The sequence below is a fragment of the Cebus imitator genome, unplaced genomic scaffold (assembly GCF_001604975.1).
Source record: "Cebus imitator isolate Cc_AM_T3 unplaced genomic scaffold, Cebus_imitator-1.0 Scaffold25, whole genome shotgun sequence".
Lineage (NCBI taxonomy): Eukaryota > Metazoa > Chordata > Mammalia > Primates > Cebidae > Cebus > Cebus imitator.
This window is the reverse complement of record NW_016107340.1, coordinates 6,976,147-6,993,764: the sequence shown is the minus strand read 5'-3', so window position 1 is coordinate 6,993,764 and position 17,618 is coordinate 6,976,147. Positions and strand designations below refer to the sequence as shown.

The 17,618-nt window shown below is 37.2% G+C and overlaps 1 protein-coding gene across 1 annotated transcript in view; it reads right to left on the bottom strand.

Annotated features, from left to right (window-relative positions):
- LOC108300239 (solute carrier organic anion transporter family member 1B1) overlaps nucleotides 1-17,618 on the bottom strand; it is a 122,852-nt gene that overhangs the window by 79,453 nt on the left and 25,781 nt on the right. The window contains exon 3 of the mRNA XM_017522945.2: nucleotides 15,616-15,764. Coding sequence (XP_017378434.1) covers nucleotides 15,616-15,699 — 84 coding nt within the window. The 5' untranslated portion in view covers nucleotides 15,700-15,764. The remainder of the gene's footprint in view (nucleotides 1-15,615; nucleotides 15,765-17,618) is intronic.

The following is a 17,618-nucleotide window of genomic DNA, read 5'->3' as shown; positions in this document are numbered from 1 at the left end:
GGCTCACAGGGAGCCAAATCAAGAAGGAACTGTCATTCACAATTGCTACAAAGAAAATAAAATACCTAGGAACACAACTAACAAAGAATGTAAAGAACCTCTTCAGGGAGAACTACAAACCACTGCTCAAGAAAATAAGAGAGGACACAAACAGATGGAGAAACATTCCATGTTCATGGTTAGGAAGAATCAATATCGTGAAAATGGCCATACTGCCCAAAGTAATCTATAGATTCAACGATATCCCCAATGACCTTCTTCACAGAACTGGAAAAAAAAGTGCCTTAAACTTCATATGGAACCAAAAGAGAGCCCACATAGCCAGGCCAATTGTAAGCAAAAAGAGCAAAGCAGGAGGCATCACACTACTGGACTTCAAACTATACTACAAGGCTACAGTAATAAAAACAGCATGGTACTGGTACCAAAACAGAGATATAGACCAATGGAACAGAACAGAGGCCTTGAAAGCAACACAACACATCTGCAACCATCCGATATTTGACAAACCTCACAAAAACAAGCAATGGGGAAAGGAGTCCCTGTTTAATAAATGGTGTTGGGAAAACTGGCTAGCCATGTGCAGAAAGCAGAAACTGGACCCCTTCCTGACACCTTACATTAAAATTAACTCCAGATGGATTAAAGACTTAAACATAAGACCTAACACCATAAAAACACTAAAAGAAAATTTAGGCAAACCATTCAGGACATAGGCATAGGCAAGGACTTCATGACCAAAACACCAAAAGCATTGGCAACAAAAGCCAAAACAGAAAAATGTACTATTTTTCTAATCAAAATCCACAGCTTCTGCACAGCAAAAGAAACAGTCATTAGAGTGAATCGGCAACCAACAGAATGGGAAAAAATTTTTGCAGTCTACCCATCTGACAAAGGGCTAATATCCAGTATCTACAAAGAACTAAAACAGATTTACAAGAAAAAAACAAACAAGCCCATTCAAAAGTGGACAAAGTATATGAACAGACACTTTACAAAAGAAGACATACATGAGGCCAACATACATATGAAAAAATGCTCATCATCACTGGTAATTAGAGAAATGCAAATCAAAACTACACTGAGATACCATCTCCCGCCAGTTAGAATGACGATCATTAAAAAATCTGGATACAACAGATGCTGGAGAGGAAGTGGAGAAATAGGAACACTTTTACACTGTTGGTGGGAGTTTAAATTAGTTCAACCATTGTGGAAGACAGTGTGGCGAATTCTCAAGGACCTAGACATAGAAATTCCATTTGACCCAGCAATCCAATTACTGAGTATATATCCAAAGGATTATAAATTGTTCTATTATAAGGACACATGCACACAAATGTTCATTGCAGCACAGTTTACAATAGCAAAGGCCTGGAACCAACCCAAATGCCCATCGATGATAGGCTGGACAGGGAAAATGTGGCACATATACACCATGGAATATTATGCAGCCATCAAAAACGACGAGTTCGTGTCCTTTGTAGGGACATGGATGAACCTGGAAACCATCATTCTCAGCAAACTGACACAAGAACAGAAAATTAAACACCACATGTTCTCACTCATAGGTGGGTAATGAACAATGAGATCACATGGACACAGGGAGGGGAGCATCACACACTGGGATCTGTTGGGGGGAAATAGGGGAGGGACAGCAAGGGGTGGGGATTTGGGGAGAGAAAGCATGGGGAGAAATGCCAGATATAGGTGATGGGGAGGAAGGCAGCAAATCACACTGCCATGTGTGTACCTATGCAACAATCTTGCATGTTCTTCACATGTACCCCAAAACCTAAAATGCAAAAAAAAGGGAATCCAAGAAAAAAAAAAAAAAAGAAATGTGTTGCCACATTTCTTGACTAGACTTGCAAGATGTTAAAAGAAGCCTTTCCAGAAAAATAATATAAATCAGAAACTCAGTTCTACTTAAAGAGAGAAAAATATTGAAGAAATAAGTGAGCATAAAAGTTATTATTTTTCTTATTCTTAATCCAAGATATAAAAGTTTTAAAAATAATATCTATAATGTATTTGATTACATATACTGATACAAAATTGAAATGAATGACAATAATGATACAAGAAATAGAAGAAAAATATTAGAAATAATTTGTTATTATCAGGTACTCACACTACCCATGGCGATATGATGCCATGTGACAGTGGACTTAAATTATTTGTAAATATATCTTGCCAACACCCAGGCAACCCTTTATGGTAGATATTAATGTAACTACAGTCACACATCCCATAATGACATTTAAGTCAATATTGGATAGCATATACAATGGTCCCATAGATTATAATAGCATATTTTTACTTTATCTTTTCTATGCTCAGATATGTTTAGATACACTAATACCACTATGTTACAATTCCTTCAGTATTTAGTAAACCACAATAATGTACAGGGTTTTGTAGCCTCAAAGTAATAATCTATACCATAAACTTGGATGTATAGTAGGCTATAATATCTAGGTTTGTGTGTGTACACTCTAAGATGTTCACACAGTGACAAAATTACCTAACAATGCATTTCTCAGAATGCATTTCTTTTAATGTGACACATGACTTTACATAAGTAATCACTTTTAACACAAATGATCTAAATGTGTCAATTAAAAGACTGAAATTGGTAAAGATCAAGAAACAAGAATCAACTACGTGTTGTCTACGTGAAACCCACTTTAAATAAATAAACACATATAGATTAAAAGTAAACATGATCCTCTGGAGAACAGGCATTCTGGTTTTTGGAATTTTCAGCCTTTTTGCACTGGTTTTTCCTCATCTTCTTGGATTTATCTACCTTTGGGCTTTGATGTTGGTGACCTTCGGATGAAGTTTGTGTGTGGACGTACTTTCTCTTGATGTTGATGCTATTCCTGTTTGTTTCCCTTCTAACAGTCAGGCCTGTCTGCTGCAGGTCTGCTGGAATTTGCTGGAGATCCATTCCAGACCCTCTTTACCTGGGTAGCACCAGCAGAGGCTGAAGAACAGCAAAAATTTCTGCCCATTCCTTCCTCTGGAAGCTTCGTCCCAGAGGGGCACCCACCAGATGCCAGCTGGAGCCCTGCTGCATGAGGTGTCTGTCGACCCCTGCTGGGAGGTGTCTCCCAGTCAGGAGGCACGGGAATCAGGACTCACTTGAGGAAGTAGTCTGTTCCTTAGCAGAGCTTGAATGCTGTGCTGAGAGATCTGCTGCTCTCTTCAGAGCTGCCAGGCAGGAATGTTTAAGTCGGCTGAAGCTGCTCCCACACCTGTCCCTTCGCCGAGGTGCTCTGTTCCAGGAAGGTGGGAGGTTGATCTATAAGCCCCTGACTGGGGCTGTTGCCTTTCTTTCAGAGATGCCCTGCTCAGAGAGGAGGAATCTAGAGAGGCAGTCTGGCTACAGGGGCTTTGCCAAGCTCTGGTGGGCTCCACCCAGTTTGAACTTCCCAATGGTTTTGTTCACACTGTGAGGAGAAAAGTACCACTCAAGCCTCAGTAATTGCAGAAGCCCCTCCCCCCACCAAACTCAAGCATCCCAAGTTGACTTCAGACTGCTGTGCTGGCAATGAGAATTTCAAGCCAGTGAATCTTAGCTTGCTGGGCTCCATAGGTGTGGGATCTGCTGAGCTAGACTACTTGGCTCCCTGGCTTCAGCCCCCTTTTCAGGGGAGTGAAAAATTCTGTCTCACTGGCATTCCAAGTGCCCTCCATGGGCTGCACCCACTGTCTAATGAAATGAGCTGGGTACCTCAGTTGGAAATGCAGAACTCACCTGCCTTTTGCATTGATCTCGTTGGGAGCTGCAGACTGGGCTGTGCTAAAAACTCTCAATAAAATAGGTATTGATGGAACATATCTCAAAATAATAAGAGGTATTTATGACAAAATTTAAGCCAATATCATACTGAATGGGCAAAAGCTGAGAGCATTCCCTTTGAAAACCAGCACAAGAGAAGAATGCCCTCTTTTACTTCTCCTATGCAACATTGTATTGGAAGTTCTGGCCAGGGCAATCAGGCAAGAGAAAGAAATAAAGTGTATTCAAATAGGAAGAGAAGAAGTCAAATTGTCTTTGTTTGCAGATGACATGATGGTATATTTAGAAAATTCCATAGTCTCAGCCCCAAATATCCTTAAGCTGATAAGCAACTTGAGCAAAGTCTCAGGATACAAAATCATTGTGCAAAAGTTAGAAGCATTTCTTTACAGCAATAACAGAGAGCCAAATCATGAGTGAACTCCCATTCACAATTACTACAAAGAGAATAAAATACCTAGGAATACAACTTACAAGGTATGTAAAGGACCTCTTCAAGGAGAATTATAAACCACTGCTCAAGGAAATAATAGAGGACACAAACAAGTGGAAAAACATTTCATGCTCATGGATAGAAAGAATCAATATCATGAAAATTGCCATACTGCCCAAAGTAATTTATAGATTGAATACTATCCCCATCAAGCTACCATTGACTTTCTTAACAGAATTAAAATTACTTTAAATTTCATATGGAACCAAAAAAAGAGCCCCTCTAGCCCAGAGAATCCTAAGCAAAAAGAACAAAGCTGGAGGCATCACACTACTTGACCTTTAACTATAGCACAATGCTACAGTAACCAAAACAGCATGGTACTCGTATCAAAACAGATATATAGACTAATGGAATGGAACAGAGGCCTCAGACATAATGCCACACATCTACAACCATCTGATCTTTGAAAGACCTGACAAAAACAAGTAATGGAGAAAAGATTCCTTATTTAATAAATAAGGAATTTATTTAACACTATTTAATAAATAGTGTTGAGAAAACTGGGTAGCCATATGCAGAAAACTGAAACTGGACCCCTTCCTTATACTTTATACAAAAATTAACTCAACATAGACTAAAGGCTTAAATGTGAAACATAAAACTATAAAAACCCTAGAAGAAAACCTAGGAAATGCCATTCAGGACATAGGGATGGGCAAAGACTTTATGGCTAAAACACCCAAAGCAATGACAACAAAAGCCAAAATTGACTAATAGGATCTAATTAAACTAAAGAACTTCTGCACGTCAAAAGAAACTATCATCAGAGTGAACAGGCAACCTACAGAATGGGAGAAAATTTTTGCAATCTATCAATATGACAAAGGGCTAATATCCAGAATCTATAAGAAACAAGCAAATTTACAAGCAAAAAAGCAAACAACTCCATCAAAAAGTGGGCAAACATTATGAACAGACACTTCTCAAAAGAAGACATTTATGCAGCCAACAAATATGAAATAAAGCTCATCATCATTGATCTTTAGAGAAATCGAAACCACAATGAGATACCATCTCATACCAGTTAGAATGATGGTTATTAAAATGTTCAGGAAACAACAGGTACCGGAGAGAATGTAAAGAAATAGGAAAGTTTTTACACTGTTGGTGGGAGTGTAAATTAGCTCAACTGTTTGTGGAAGACAGCTTGGCGATTCCTCAAGGATCTAGAACTAGAAATACCATTTGATTCAGCTATCCCATTACTGGGTATATACACATAGGATTCTAAATCATTCTACTATAAAGACACATGCACATGTATGTTTATTGTAGCACTATTCACAACACTAAAGACTTGAAACCAACCTAAATGCCCATCTATGATGGACTGGATAAAGAAAATGTGGCACATATATACGATGGAATAATAGGCAGCCATAAAAAATGAGTTCATGTTCTTTGCAGGGACATGGATGAAGCTGGAAACCATCATTCTCAGCAAACTAACACAGGAAGAGAAAACCAAACACCACATGTTCTCATTCATAAATGGGAGTTGAACAATGAGAACCCATGGACACACGGAGAGGAACATCACATACTGGGGCCTGTCGGAGGGTGGGGATATAGGGGAGGGATCGAATTAGGAGAAATAACTAATGTTTATGATGGGTTGATGGGTACAGCAAACCACCATGGCATGTGTATCCCTATGTGACAAACCTGTACGTTCTGCACATGTATCCCAGAAATTAAAGTATAATTTAAAACATAAAGAATAAACAAATGGATAAAAACATTCCATGCTAACAATAACCAAAGCAAAGCAGACTATCTAAATTAATTTTGGACCCAGTAGACTCTAAAGAAAAGAAATTATTCATAAAAAGGACATTAGAAAGTTAACATCGATGCACCAAATAACAGAGCTGCAAACTATCAGAAGTAAAAACTAGTAAAACTACAAGAAGTAAAAAATGAATACACTATGGTACTTGGAGACTTCTACCCCTCTCTATGAGAAATGGAAAGATCCAGCAGCTAAAAACAGGAAGAACATAACTGACCTTAAAAACACCATCAATCAACTGGACATAATAAACATCTATATGTTATTTCATCCAACAATAGCAGAATACACATTTCTTCTCAAGCCTACATGGAACATGCACAAAGATATACCACATTCTAAAAGCCATAAACCCCAGCTTAATACATTTAAAATAATAGAAGTTATAGTGTCTTCTCCTAGACAACAATGAATTTAAACTATAACAAAAAGATAACTGGAAAAATATCAAAATATGTGGAAGTTACCTACCACACTGAAGTAACATATGAGTCAAAGGAAATCTGAAGAACAATTTTAAAACATTTTAAACAAAATAAAATTAAACACACAAATTATCAAAATTTGTGAAAGGTAGCAAAATCGATGCTTAAAGATTTATTGTACTGAATGCATATAATAGAAAATAAGAAAAATCTAAATCAATATCTAAGTTTTTACCTTGGGAAACTAAAAAGAAAAGAGCAAATTGAATTTTAAGGAAGGACAAGAAAAGATAGAATAAATATTAGACCTGAAATCAATTAAATTAAAAACAGGAAATCAATAGAGAAAATTGACAAATCTAAGGTTAATTCTTTAGAAAGATTAATAAAATTTATCCAGCTAGATTACCTAAGAAAAAGAGGGTGAACACAAATTATTAATAAAAGAAATAAACAAGGGGACATAACTACAGATCCAATATACACGAAAAGGATAATAAAGAAAATACTATAAGCTACACTCTGCCTACAACTATAGTAACCAATAAAAAATGGACCAATATATTGAAAGATGCAATCCACCTGTGACTGGGTTTTTGGGGTGCCAGGGAGGCATAGCTTTTTTGACAGAATGTTTTAAGTTTTTGGTTTTTTGTTTTTTTAAGAATGAGAGAGTGGACCACAGTGGATGCAGTAGGCTTGTAAAGTAAATACCATACCCACAAAAGAGTTTTTGCAGAAAGTGATTTATTTAGGTAGAGAAAGAGAAAAAGGAGAAGAGAGAAAACTTCCATGAAGAGTATGGAAGGGAATCCAAACATGGGGTTTAAAGTGGTGAGGAAGACAGGGACTTATAACCTGGGAGGAATCCCCACCTCCTTCAAGACCCGTGGACAATCAAAGGAGTTCCTTAGAACTTCTGCTGGAATGGTCAACTTTTGGCCCTTTCCTGCACATATGAAAATTGAAACAGAGACCGTTAAATCTCCTGGATGGAGAGAGTCGGGAAGAGGGGCATGGTGCTGGGAAGTTCTTGCCCTTAAACCTACACCCCCTTGTGTACCCAGAAAGAGAACATATTCCCTCCTTCCTTCTTTTGAACAGGAAAGTTTAACTTTCTTTGGAACTTGGGCGTTGATTGTTTTATAGCTATTTTTTGCTGAAATAGGGCATAGAAGGGGCCCTGCACTTGAGGGTTTTTTTTAGAGGGGAGACATTTAAGGGTGCAGGTTTGTGATAATGTGCTAGAATTGCTAGCCTTTGCTTACCGGTAATAACCAAAATAAGCAGCCCAGGCTAATTCCATCCTGGCTCCTGTGACTTGTAATAAGTAACTAAGATCTGTGACTTCTATCACTACCCAGATAATGTGTAAACAAATGCTTATCTTGACTTCTGTAAACCACTGAAGTAACAAACAGAATGACAAGAATCCCCTGGCCCTTGGAATGTCCGGAGACCCCCACCCTCGTCTCCGCCCAGGAGGTGAATCACAGAATCCCCTGGCCCTTGGAATGTCCGAAACCTTTTCATCCCCATCCCCGCTCCTCACCTCCACTCCCAAGGTGGTTTTTCGGGTATAAAAAGTCTTGGCACCCTCCTTTTGACACCACAGGTTGGAGAGACGTGAGTCCTCTGTGGTCGCCGGCATAATAAATGACCCTGCAATCTGGCATACTTTTGTCTTGGTGCTAAATTTCTACACTCGGTCCTGTACAACAGCTTGATCTAGAGGTTTATGATAGAGCCCACAAGCCAAGGACATTTGGGGTTTTAGTGGCAGGATTGTGACCGTATGGTTTTATAAGAAACAAATGTGATAAGATGGTTAAAGATGAGAAGCCTAAAGGCCAACAAATATAGATGGTTATAAATGAGCCTAGGAGAAAATAGAGCCAGGTTTTTGAAGGTTTTTAGCTCTGTGTTTGATATTTTAGTTTTATGTTTAAAACAATACTTAAGTGGTTTACAAAATAGCATTTTTTAAGAAAGAGACAAGCTATTTGTTTTGTTTTGTTTTAATATGAAAAGGATAATTGGAGTTTGAGAGATAGCAAACTTGAGGGTTATAGTTTTGCTAATGTAAGGATATAAATTAGACTTATTCATAGTTACTTTCCTGGGGATTTTGTTGGAAAAGCAGATGCAGATTTTTTAATAGCTTGCAGGGATACGAAGAGTTGTTTTTTGGAAATTTTGTCTGTAGAGTGGAGGGTTTATGACTTTTTTTTAGGAGATATTTAAGGCATTAGCCAAGTGTGGTGAATTTATGAATTAATTTTTACTACCTTAACTGCCGTTGGGGTAGACAGATGACTGAAAATGGGTTTTTTTTGTTTTTTTAAGATGGGCCTAGAGAGGGAGAGTTTGAAGGGAGAGATTTAACAAGCACTAAGTTTTTAGGGCAGGAGAGAAATATTGAGAAGGCCCTGCCAGTGTTTAGGAGGAGATTAACCTTTTGGACCTTTATGGTTAGCTTTACCTGGGGTTTTGTGGGGTGATGGCTTGTGCTGGCATTTGCCCTAATCACCCTTAGTTTTGCTATTGGATTATTTGGTTAGATACGTTAGGCCCTGATAACCTTTATTTTTTGGGACAGTGTGCTTTTCAGTGATTTCCCTGGCACAGCAGGCGTGGACATGAGATGGTGGTTTTGGGGGGACAATTTTCTTATAAAGTGTGCCTTTAGACCGCACTGGTAACAAGCTTTGCCAGACTGGCAGTTAATCTGAGCCTTTCTTTATTTGAGCCCCTGGCGTTTGCTTGCCTGAAAACAATGACTAAGGCAGCAGCCTTTTCCTTTTTTTTTCAGCCTGTTTGTTTTTTATTATAAAACACCAAGGTTGCGTAATTTAGTAATGATTTTAGACTTTGTTTTCACCCCAAGACCAGTTTTTGAAGGGTTTTTTTTTTTTTTTTAATATTTGCTGCTGAGTAATGAACTTGTTTTTTAGTATTAACTGACTTTTAATGGAGTTTGACGACAGGGGAATGTACTTTTTTTAAAGCCTTTTGTAATTGCTTAAGGAAAGCTGTTGGGTTTTTTGGGGTGGGTGGGGCGGCGCTAGGTTTTTTACTTGGCAGGGGGTAATTTGGCCACACAGTTTGATAGAGAAAAATGAGCTGATTTTTTTTTAAAAGATTGTGTGTTAAATTGGTTTTAATTTTTTAGGTATACACTTTAATGGGGCCTTGATTTGGGGAAGATTGGTACCCCTTTGAAATTGAACACAAGGAATGCCAGCATTTCAGGTTAAAGATCACAGCCACTTGACCTAAGGCATTTTACAGGTAAGATACTGATAATGGAGCATTTTTTAGTTAGTATTTTGAAATTTTGGTGCCCAAGATGTGTAATTTTTTGGAGGGGGTGCTTTTTGTGTACTGGATTTGAATTACACCCTACCAGCATTAAGGGACCTGCTTACTTATTGTTTGCATGACCTTGAGTGACTACTATAGAGGCATGAAGGGCTATTGGGTTGGGTAGTTTATGTACTAATGAGCCCTTGATGAGGCCGGTAAGGCTTAGGAGATGGGTACCAATATTTCCCAGCAAAAGTTTAATTTACACAAGCTGGATTATAAAACTGCCCTAGAAGGGTATATTTTTAGGGAGGGGCCATTAGAGCATATAATTTAAATAAGGCAGGCCTGGCATGCCTGAGGCAGGAACAATACCCTTAGGACCTGGGCCTTTTTTAACTCATTGTTCATTGTAGGAAAATGCCCTTAGGGATGCAAGACCTGCCATTAACTATTGGTGCCCTAGACTTGGTTTATGATTTTTTAGATGAAAAAGTTTTCCATAGAGAGAGCGAGCCAGTTTTAAGCAAGACAAATTATACAGTAAACACAATGTTTTATGGCTTTTAACTTATGAATTTAATAGGATTTTTAAATTTAAGACTGACTTTACTGGGGATTTGAACCAGCAACCTTGTAGTTGCCCTACACTATAACTAACTGTGTTAGCACGCTACTTGCAATAAGGCAAGGTAGAAAGCTTTTTTTTTTTGAGACGGAGAGTCGTTTTGTCGCCAGGCGCCCGGCTGGAGTGCAGTGGTGCGATCTCGGCTCACTGCAGCCTCTGCCCCCGGATTCAAGCAATTCTCCTGCCTCAGCCTCCCAAGTAGCTGGAACTACAGACGCCCACCACGATGCCCAGCTAATTTTTGTATTTTTACTAGAAACAAGGTTTCACCATGTTGGCCAGGATGGTCTCTTGACCTCATGATCTATCCACCTCGGCCTCCCAAAGTGCTGGGATTACAGGCATGAGACACCGCGCCGGGTGGTAGAAAGCTTTTTTATGCCGTATTTTGAATGAGAATGCTGCTCTTCGAGGCGGTGTGGATGACCGAAAGCCAGGCAGGGCTGACAGCCAGCAGCTGCTTTTTTTTTTTTTTTTTTTGGCCGGTGTGCTGAGGGAAAAAAAGCCACTTGCTGCTGTTAGTTTAAAAGCAGCATTTGCTGTGAGTTTTGGGAACCATGCCCTGCCCCTGCAGTTTTTGGTTGCTATTGTGATATTGTGCCAGAATTGCTAGCCTTTGCTTTAGTTATTTAGTAATAACTAAAATAAGCAGCCCAGGATAATTAAGATCTGTGTGTAAACAAATGCTTATCTTGACTTCCGTAAACCACTGAAGTAACAAACAGAATGAAAAAAGCCCCCTGGCCCTTGGAATGTCCGGAGACCCCCGCCCTCGTCTCTGCCCCACAGAATCCCCTAGCCCTTGGAATGTCCAAAACCTTTTCATCCCCATCCCCGCTCCTCACCCCCACTCCCAAGGTGGTTTTTCGGGTATAAAAAGCCTTGGCACCCTCCTTTTGACGACACAGGTTGGAGAGACGTGAGTCCTCTGTGGTCGCCGGCATAATAAATGACCCTGCAATCTGGCATACTTTTGTCTTGGTGCTAACTTTCTACGATGGGTCAAATACAACACTATGTTGACCCTGCTTTTGATTTACTTTTTGAGCCACTGCCCACACAGGGATCCGTGGCCTGCAGGCAAACACCCTGGGGGAAGTGTTTTGTTTTTGTTTTTGTTTTTGTTTTGTTTTGTTTTGTTTTTTTGAGTCAGAGTTTCGCTCTTGTTACCCAGGCTGGAGTGCAATGGCGCAATCTTGGCTCACCACAACCTCCGCCTCCTGGGTTCAGGCAATTCTCCTGCCTCAGCTCCTGTTGTTTTGTTTTTGACTGCCGTTTTTAACAGCCTGGCTTTGGGACCCAGGGCAACCAGCAAAAGCGCTTCCCCGCTTTGCTTCTTTTTAAGCGCTGTTGCCACTCTGCTTAGCTTGGGGTGCAAGAGTATTTGGGGAAGTTACAGCATTTAGAGCCTTTATGCCTGGCTGGGAAACACCTTGCCCCTGTTGCTTTTTGTCTATGTGCTTGCTGCGCAGGCCTGGGCCCACCCGCGGGGCTGGGTCGCGGTTTTTGCCAACAAGGAGTGAAAGGCCTGGGGGAAGTGCTTGCCCACTTTGCCCCACGTGCAAGCCCAACGCCTGGTTTTACCCCCCTAACTGCAGATAGCTTTTGCCTGTTTCACCTCCCACAGGTTTTTGTTCCAGAGAAGCAGCTGAAAGAGAGAGTGAAAGAGAGAGACAGAGAAAGAAAGCCAAGAGAGTTTGAAGGAAAAAAACTGCACCTTTATTTAAACCTGGCTGGCCCTGCCACTTTTAGTTCCCCCCATCGCTGCCTGGTTCTGGCCGCTTTAGGTGTTCTCTTAAAGTGACAGGACAGAAAGCATGTTCTGTTGTTGGACTGATGGGGCTCCTTTTGTAAGTGACCTGCTTCTTTTCCCTAGTTGCCTTTAAGGTTTTTTTCTTTCATGTTTACTTTGGAGAATCTGATAACTGTGTGTTTTGTAGATGGCAGTCTTATACAGTATCTTGAAGGGATTCTTTGAATTTCTTGAAGTTGCATGTCAACCTCTCTAGCAAGATTGGGAAATTTTTCATAGACTATATCTTCAAATACTTTTTCCAACTTGCTTATTCTTTCTCCTTCTCTTTCAAGAATGCCAATGAGTCACAGGTTTGGTCTCTTTACATGATCTCATATTTCTCACAGCTTTCGTTCATTAATATTTTTTCTTTAATTTTGTCTGCTTGTGTTGATTCAAAGAGGTAACCTTCAAACTCTGAGGTTATTTATTTTCCTTCTTCTTTTTTTATTTCTTTTTTTGAGACAACTTCTTGCCCTGTCACCCAGGCTGGAGTGCAGTGGTGCGATCTCGGCTTACTAGAACCTCCGCCTCTCGGGTTCAGGCAGTTCTCCTGCCTCAGCCTCCCAAGTAGCTGGGATTACAAGTGCACACTACCATGCCCTGCTAATTTTTGTATTTTCAGTTGAGACGGGGTTTCAGCATGTTGGCCAGGCTGGTTTCGAACTTGGCCTCCCAAAGTGCTGGGATTACAGGGTTGAGCCACTGTGCCTGGCCTCTGAGAGTCTTTCTTAAGCTTGGTCTATTTTGTTGTTAAATACTACGTTTGTATTATGATATTCCTGTAGTAAAATATTCAATTCCAGAAGTTTGGTGCTTTCTTAAAATTACTACTTAATGTTTAAATTCTTAAGTTGTTTTACTGTTTTTTGGATTGTGTTTAAACCTTCTCCTGTATCTTGCTGAGATTAAATTTGAAGAGAAGAAATGACAAATGTAATGATGAAGAATATACTAGCAAGTTCTACATAATGTAGTTAGTTCAGTACAAAAATTGAGGAAAAGGGGTAGAAAAGAATCAAAGTATTTGATTTATCAAAATATCGTTTTTATTTACTTGGTTACATTATCTATTTGCACTCATATGTTGCCACCTGATGAGTATGTATTTGCAAGTCAGTAACAACATGAATATTTGGGTGTGTGCATGCATATTAGCAAGTGTTAGAATCCATGGTTGATTGACACTTAATGATTTAATATTAAGATAAATTTTTAGAAGTATGGAATGAGGAAAGTTATTAAAGAGACCACTTATAAAACTCTGCTTGCCATAACCTCTTGAGGGTACTAATATTACAAAAATCCACACTTACTTCAGCAATATGGAATAGAGTTGAGAGCATAGGATTTGGAATCAGATTGCCTGAGTTCAGACCTTCCATGCACCAATTACCAACTTTGAGACCTACGAGAAGACATTTGCCTTGCCTATACCTAAGTTTTTTCATTTTAAAAGGGGAGATAATAGCATCCAGTTGATAGAATTGTGGTAAGAAAGAAATCTGTTAGCAAAAGTAAAACACCAGACCAATGTCTGACATATAGAAAATGCTCAATAACTGTTAGCTACTATTATTAAGGTTTCTCTCACCTTTTTATGCTCCTGAATTATATTTGTTTTATCATTATGTTTTTATTATCTATCTATAGCGATATCTCTAATTCATATTTCAAATACAGAAAATTAAGAAATCAGATAAAATGTAATTTAATGAAAGTAAAAGTCGATATATTTTCAGTAACTTCGGTTAATACTTTGAAATCTCAAACTTCATAAAAAATTAAAATATCATTTATTTTAGAAATTTTCTCCCATTATGTCTTCATTCCTCATGAATGAAAAATGTAAGCTCAGAAATGCAACAAACTTCAACTACAGGCACATAAGTCTTTACAGAATTATTGTAAAATGATTGTTGAGCTTAATATTCTTTCTCAAAAACATATCAATGTTAACAATTTAAGTTAGTGAAAATATTATTTTAAATATCACTTGTGGACAGGATTAACCAATTTAGCGATGTTTCTAAAATGCCAACATTAGTGATGTCAATCTTATCCCAGTATCTTCCTCTAGCTGTGATCTTCTTTATTGGACTGTAGAGAATGTCCTTTCCATATACTGCTAATTCCCTGACACCCAGCTTCTCCAAATATGCTATAAGAGATTACTCTGGAAATTTTATTGTTTCAGGCAGTTTCCTTCTATTTTGCTATGCACATGTCAGTGAAGTCACTGTAACACTCAGTATTTAAAAGTAAAAACAATTCAGTGCATTTTATTACTCTTAGAATATAGAGGGTAATTCACTTGCATTAACCAATACTTTTTCCTTATGACTGCCATTCTGCCTAAATATTACTCAAATACTTAATCAGAGCAGACTTAATCAGTAATCTCAGAAAACAAACAAATTTTGTTCCCTGGACAAAACTAAAAGGAATCTTCTATAACATTATTTCAATTGATTTCAATCTTGGTGGTCTTTATTTAGCTGTATAAGACTACAAATTTGAGTAAATAAAAAATTTAAAATATTGCTAAAAGGTGACCCTGATTTATTTCTTTATTTTCTCAAGGCTTCCCTATGGAGATTTAAAGGCTTTGACTTGGGTTCCAGGGTTTTCAATTCACAATGCAGGTGACTTCAGGTAAATTTCTTTTCTGAGTCTTAGCTTCCCATTTAGCACTGTGCTTAGAAGTACTCATTCCTGTTTATAAAAATGCCAGCATCATTTAATACCTCAACTGTATTGTTTAATACTGTTTGTGTCAAAAGCAAAAGGCAGAATTATTACCTTTACCAGCTTGCAAATGAAAAAATTAAATGGCTTTTCTAAATCATCAAACAGGTCTTTGGGCCAGGTTTTTCACTATTATAGACCTCTCTTCCATGAGCCCAAATTACTTATCAGAATTTTTTTAAATGCTGGTTTTTTTTGGAAAAAGGAATATTTACATAGGTCAGTATCACAAAATGAATTCCAAGACATTAATATTCTAGGTTTATAAGTTAATTCTAAGAATTTTAAACATATTATTCATTATGTACTTTTTACTTTAATCACATTTATAAGTGTCTCATGATGTATCCAAAAACCAGAGAAGCTATCAAAATACTTATAAAATTTTCCACATTGATAAACTATTAAGCATCAAAAATTTCATGAAAAAAATACTTAATCAGATTAAAAGACTGGTTTAAATCAAATTATGAACCATTATGTTAGTATTTGAATATATGTTTCAATTGAAAATTATAATTTGAAATACAATGTTCTTTTTAGCAACCTGCCTTTCTATACATTAAAAGTTTCTTATTTATTTTAGCTCAAAAACATAAAATGTATTCTACCTTAAATCCATTGCAGTATCTTGTTTTCTCATTCTCTGAAGATTGTGCCTCTGCAGTTTTAATCAAATATTGATTTTTGTCCATGATTGAAATACAGATATCATATGAGTATTTTTAATTGTGGTTGATGCTTAGTTTGAAACAATCACCTATTAAGGAAGAAAAAGTATAGTTTTGTTTTTTTTATAGTATATAACTTAGAAATAAGAAAAACCACAATGTCACCATCTAACAATCAACCATTCACTAATATGCATTCAGGATCTACTATGTCTTTATCACTGAGCTAGGTCAATCCTGGACACAAAAGTAGTAAAGACAGACACAAATTCTAGCCCAAGAAGATTGTAACTTAATAGAAAAATAAATTTGTGGAGAGAAATTTGAAACAAATGAATAATATAGAATCACTTACCAGATTACATGAACAAACATTTTAAATTACAGAAATTTAAATTATATTTTCTGCACACCTATATTGTAAAATTTATAAAAGCTAAAATATATGTTTTCTTCATCCTTATAATTTTAAAATGTGCCAATTAACCCCTTGCACATAGTATTCAAAATGGGTACAAAAATAATATAAAGAATTAAATTAGAATGGCCTTAGACAGTTTTATGAAAAGGATATATCTGGAATCAGCTCAAAAAGCAGACAGAATTTGGATTTGTTAAAAAGAGCAAAGTGTACTCCGAGTACCTCTCCGAGCAACTCTGGTAATGCTTGACCTTACCAGTCATGATGTTACTTTAATTTTGCTCATTTCTTTTCATTTTATTCATTTTGATTTTGTTGAACTTGTTCAGAAAACATATGTAGTTGAAAATGCAAATTTAAAAAAACAAAGATGCTTCCTTTAACTTGTCTTATCCAGAAACATAATATATATTTTATTAAGTACATAATATTTTTTTCAACACAAATGGCAGCATAACTCTAACATCATTCCCTACCTTTTTATCTTTTCTATATACTTAACTTTGTATTAATAAAAGTTGATCTCCTTTTTCTTATGGTAGCAGGGTAACTCATTCTATATTAGTCAGCAATTTAGGTTGTATCTATTCATTTCATATTTAAAATATTCTTACTGTATCATATGCCATTGTGTTTTTATGTGGTCATATCTGCAGAAAGAATTCAACAACTAGAGTTTTGGAGTCAAAGAATAACACAAATTGTTATTTTGAGAGTCATTAAGGTCCTATTTTAAAGACTAGTAAAATGAGTTAACTTTTTACTTCAATTGACTCTTTTATATAGAATATAATGTGTTCTTCATGGGGTTTTAGAAATATATTTTTATTCATATATATGTAAACAATACATATGTATCTAAAATATCTATATAAGCAGACACAGTATAGTAGGGCACTAATTATATAATATACAAGTTGATTCTCACTTTTTGCAGTAGTTATGTTTTATAAAATTGCTAGGAAACTGAATTAGCAAATATTGAACCATTGTTCCTTGGAAAGATGCAGGGTTAGTTATGTGCCTGTGTGCCTCTGGTCACAATATCTTTGTAAATTGTTCAATATAGAACCTTGTTTTATGCATGTTTTGTTTAAAGACAATTTATTTAATACATACCCTTGATTCATTAACATTGAATTAGTTGTCAATAACACTGTGGTTCTCACTTAGAGGAAGCTTAAATAGCATATGTACCTTTTCCCTCAGATACTCTTGTGGACTGGTAAGCACTTCAGCACTATCTTTGGGGCCCATTCAAAACATTAAACTCAGAAATACAAAACACAAAAATGCCAAAAATGTGGCAATAAGTACACTGTGAATGGAATACTTGTTTATTGTATGTGAGCTGAATCAAGAAGGCAGAGCTTCACTTTGCTCTACCTCATTAGGGAACATGGCAGCTCAAATTTTTCACCACTCTGCACATGTATGTGAATGCCCATGAAAGTCGAGCAGTATTGATTTTGGTGTTACAAATAAATTTTAATGAGTAGATAAATTTGCTTATATAGAATCT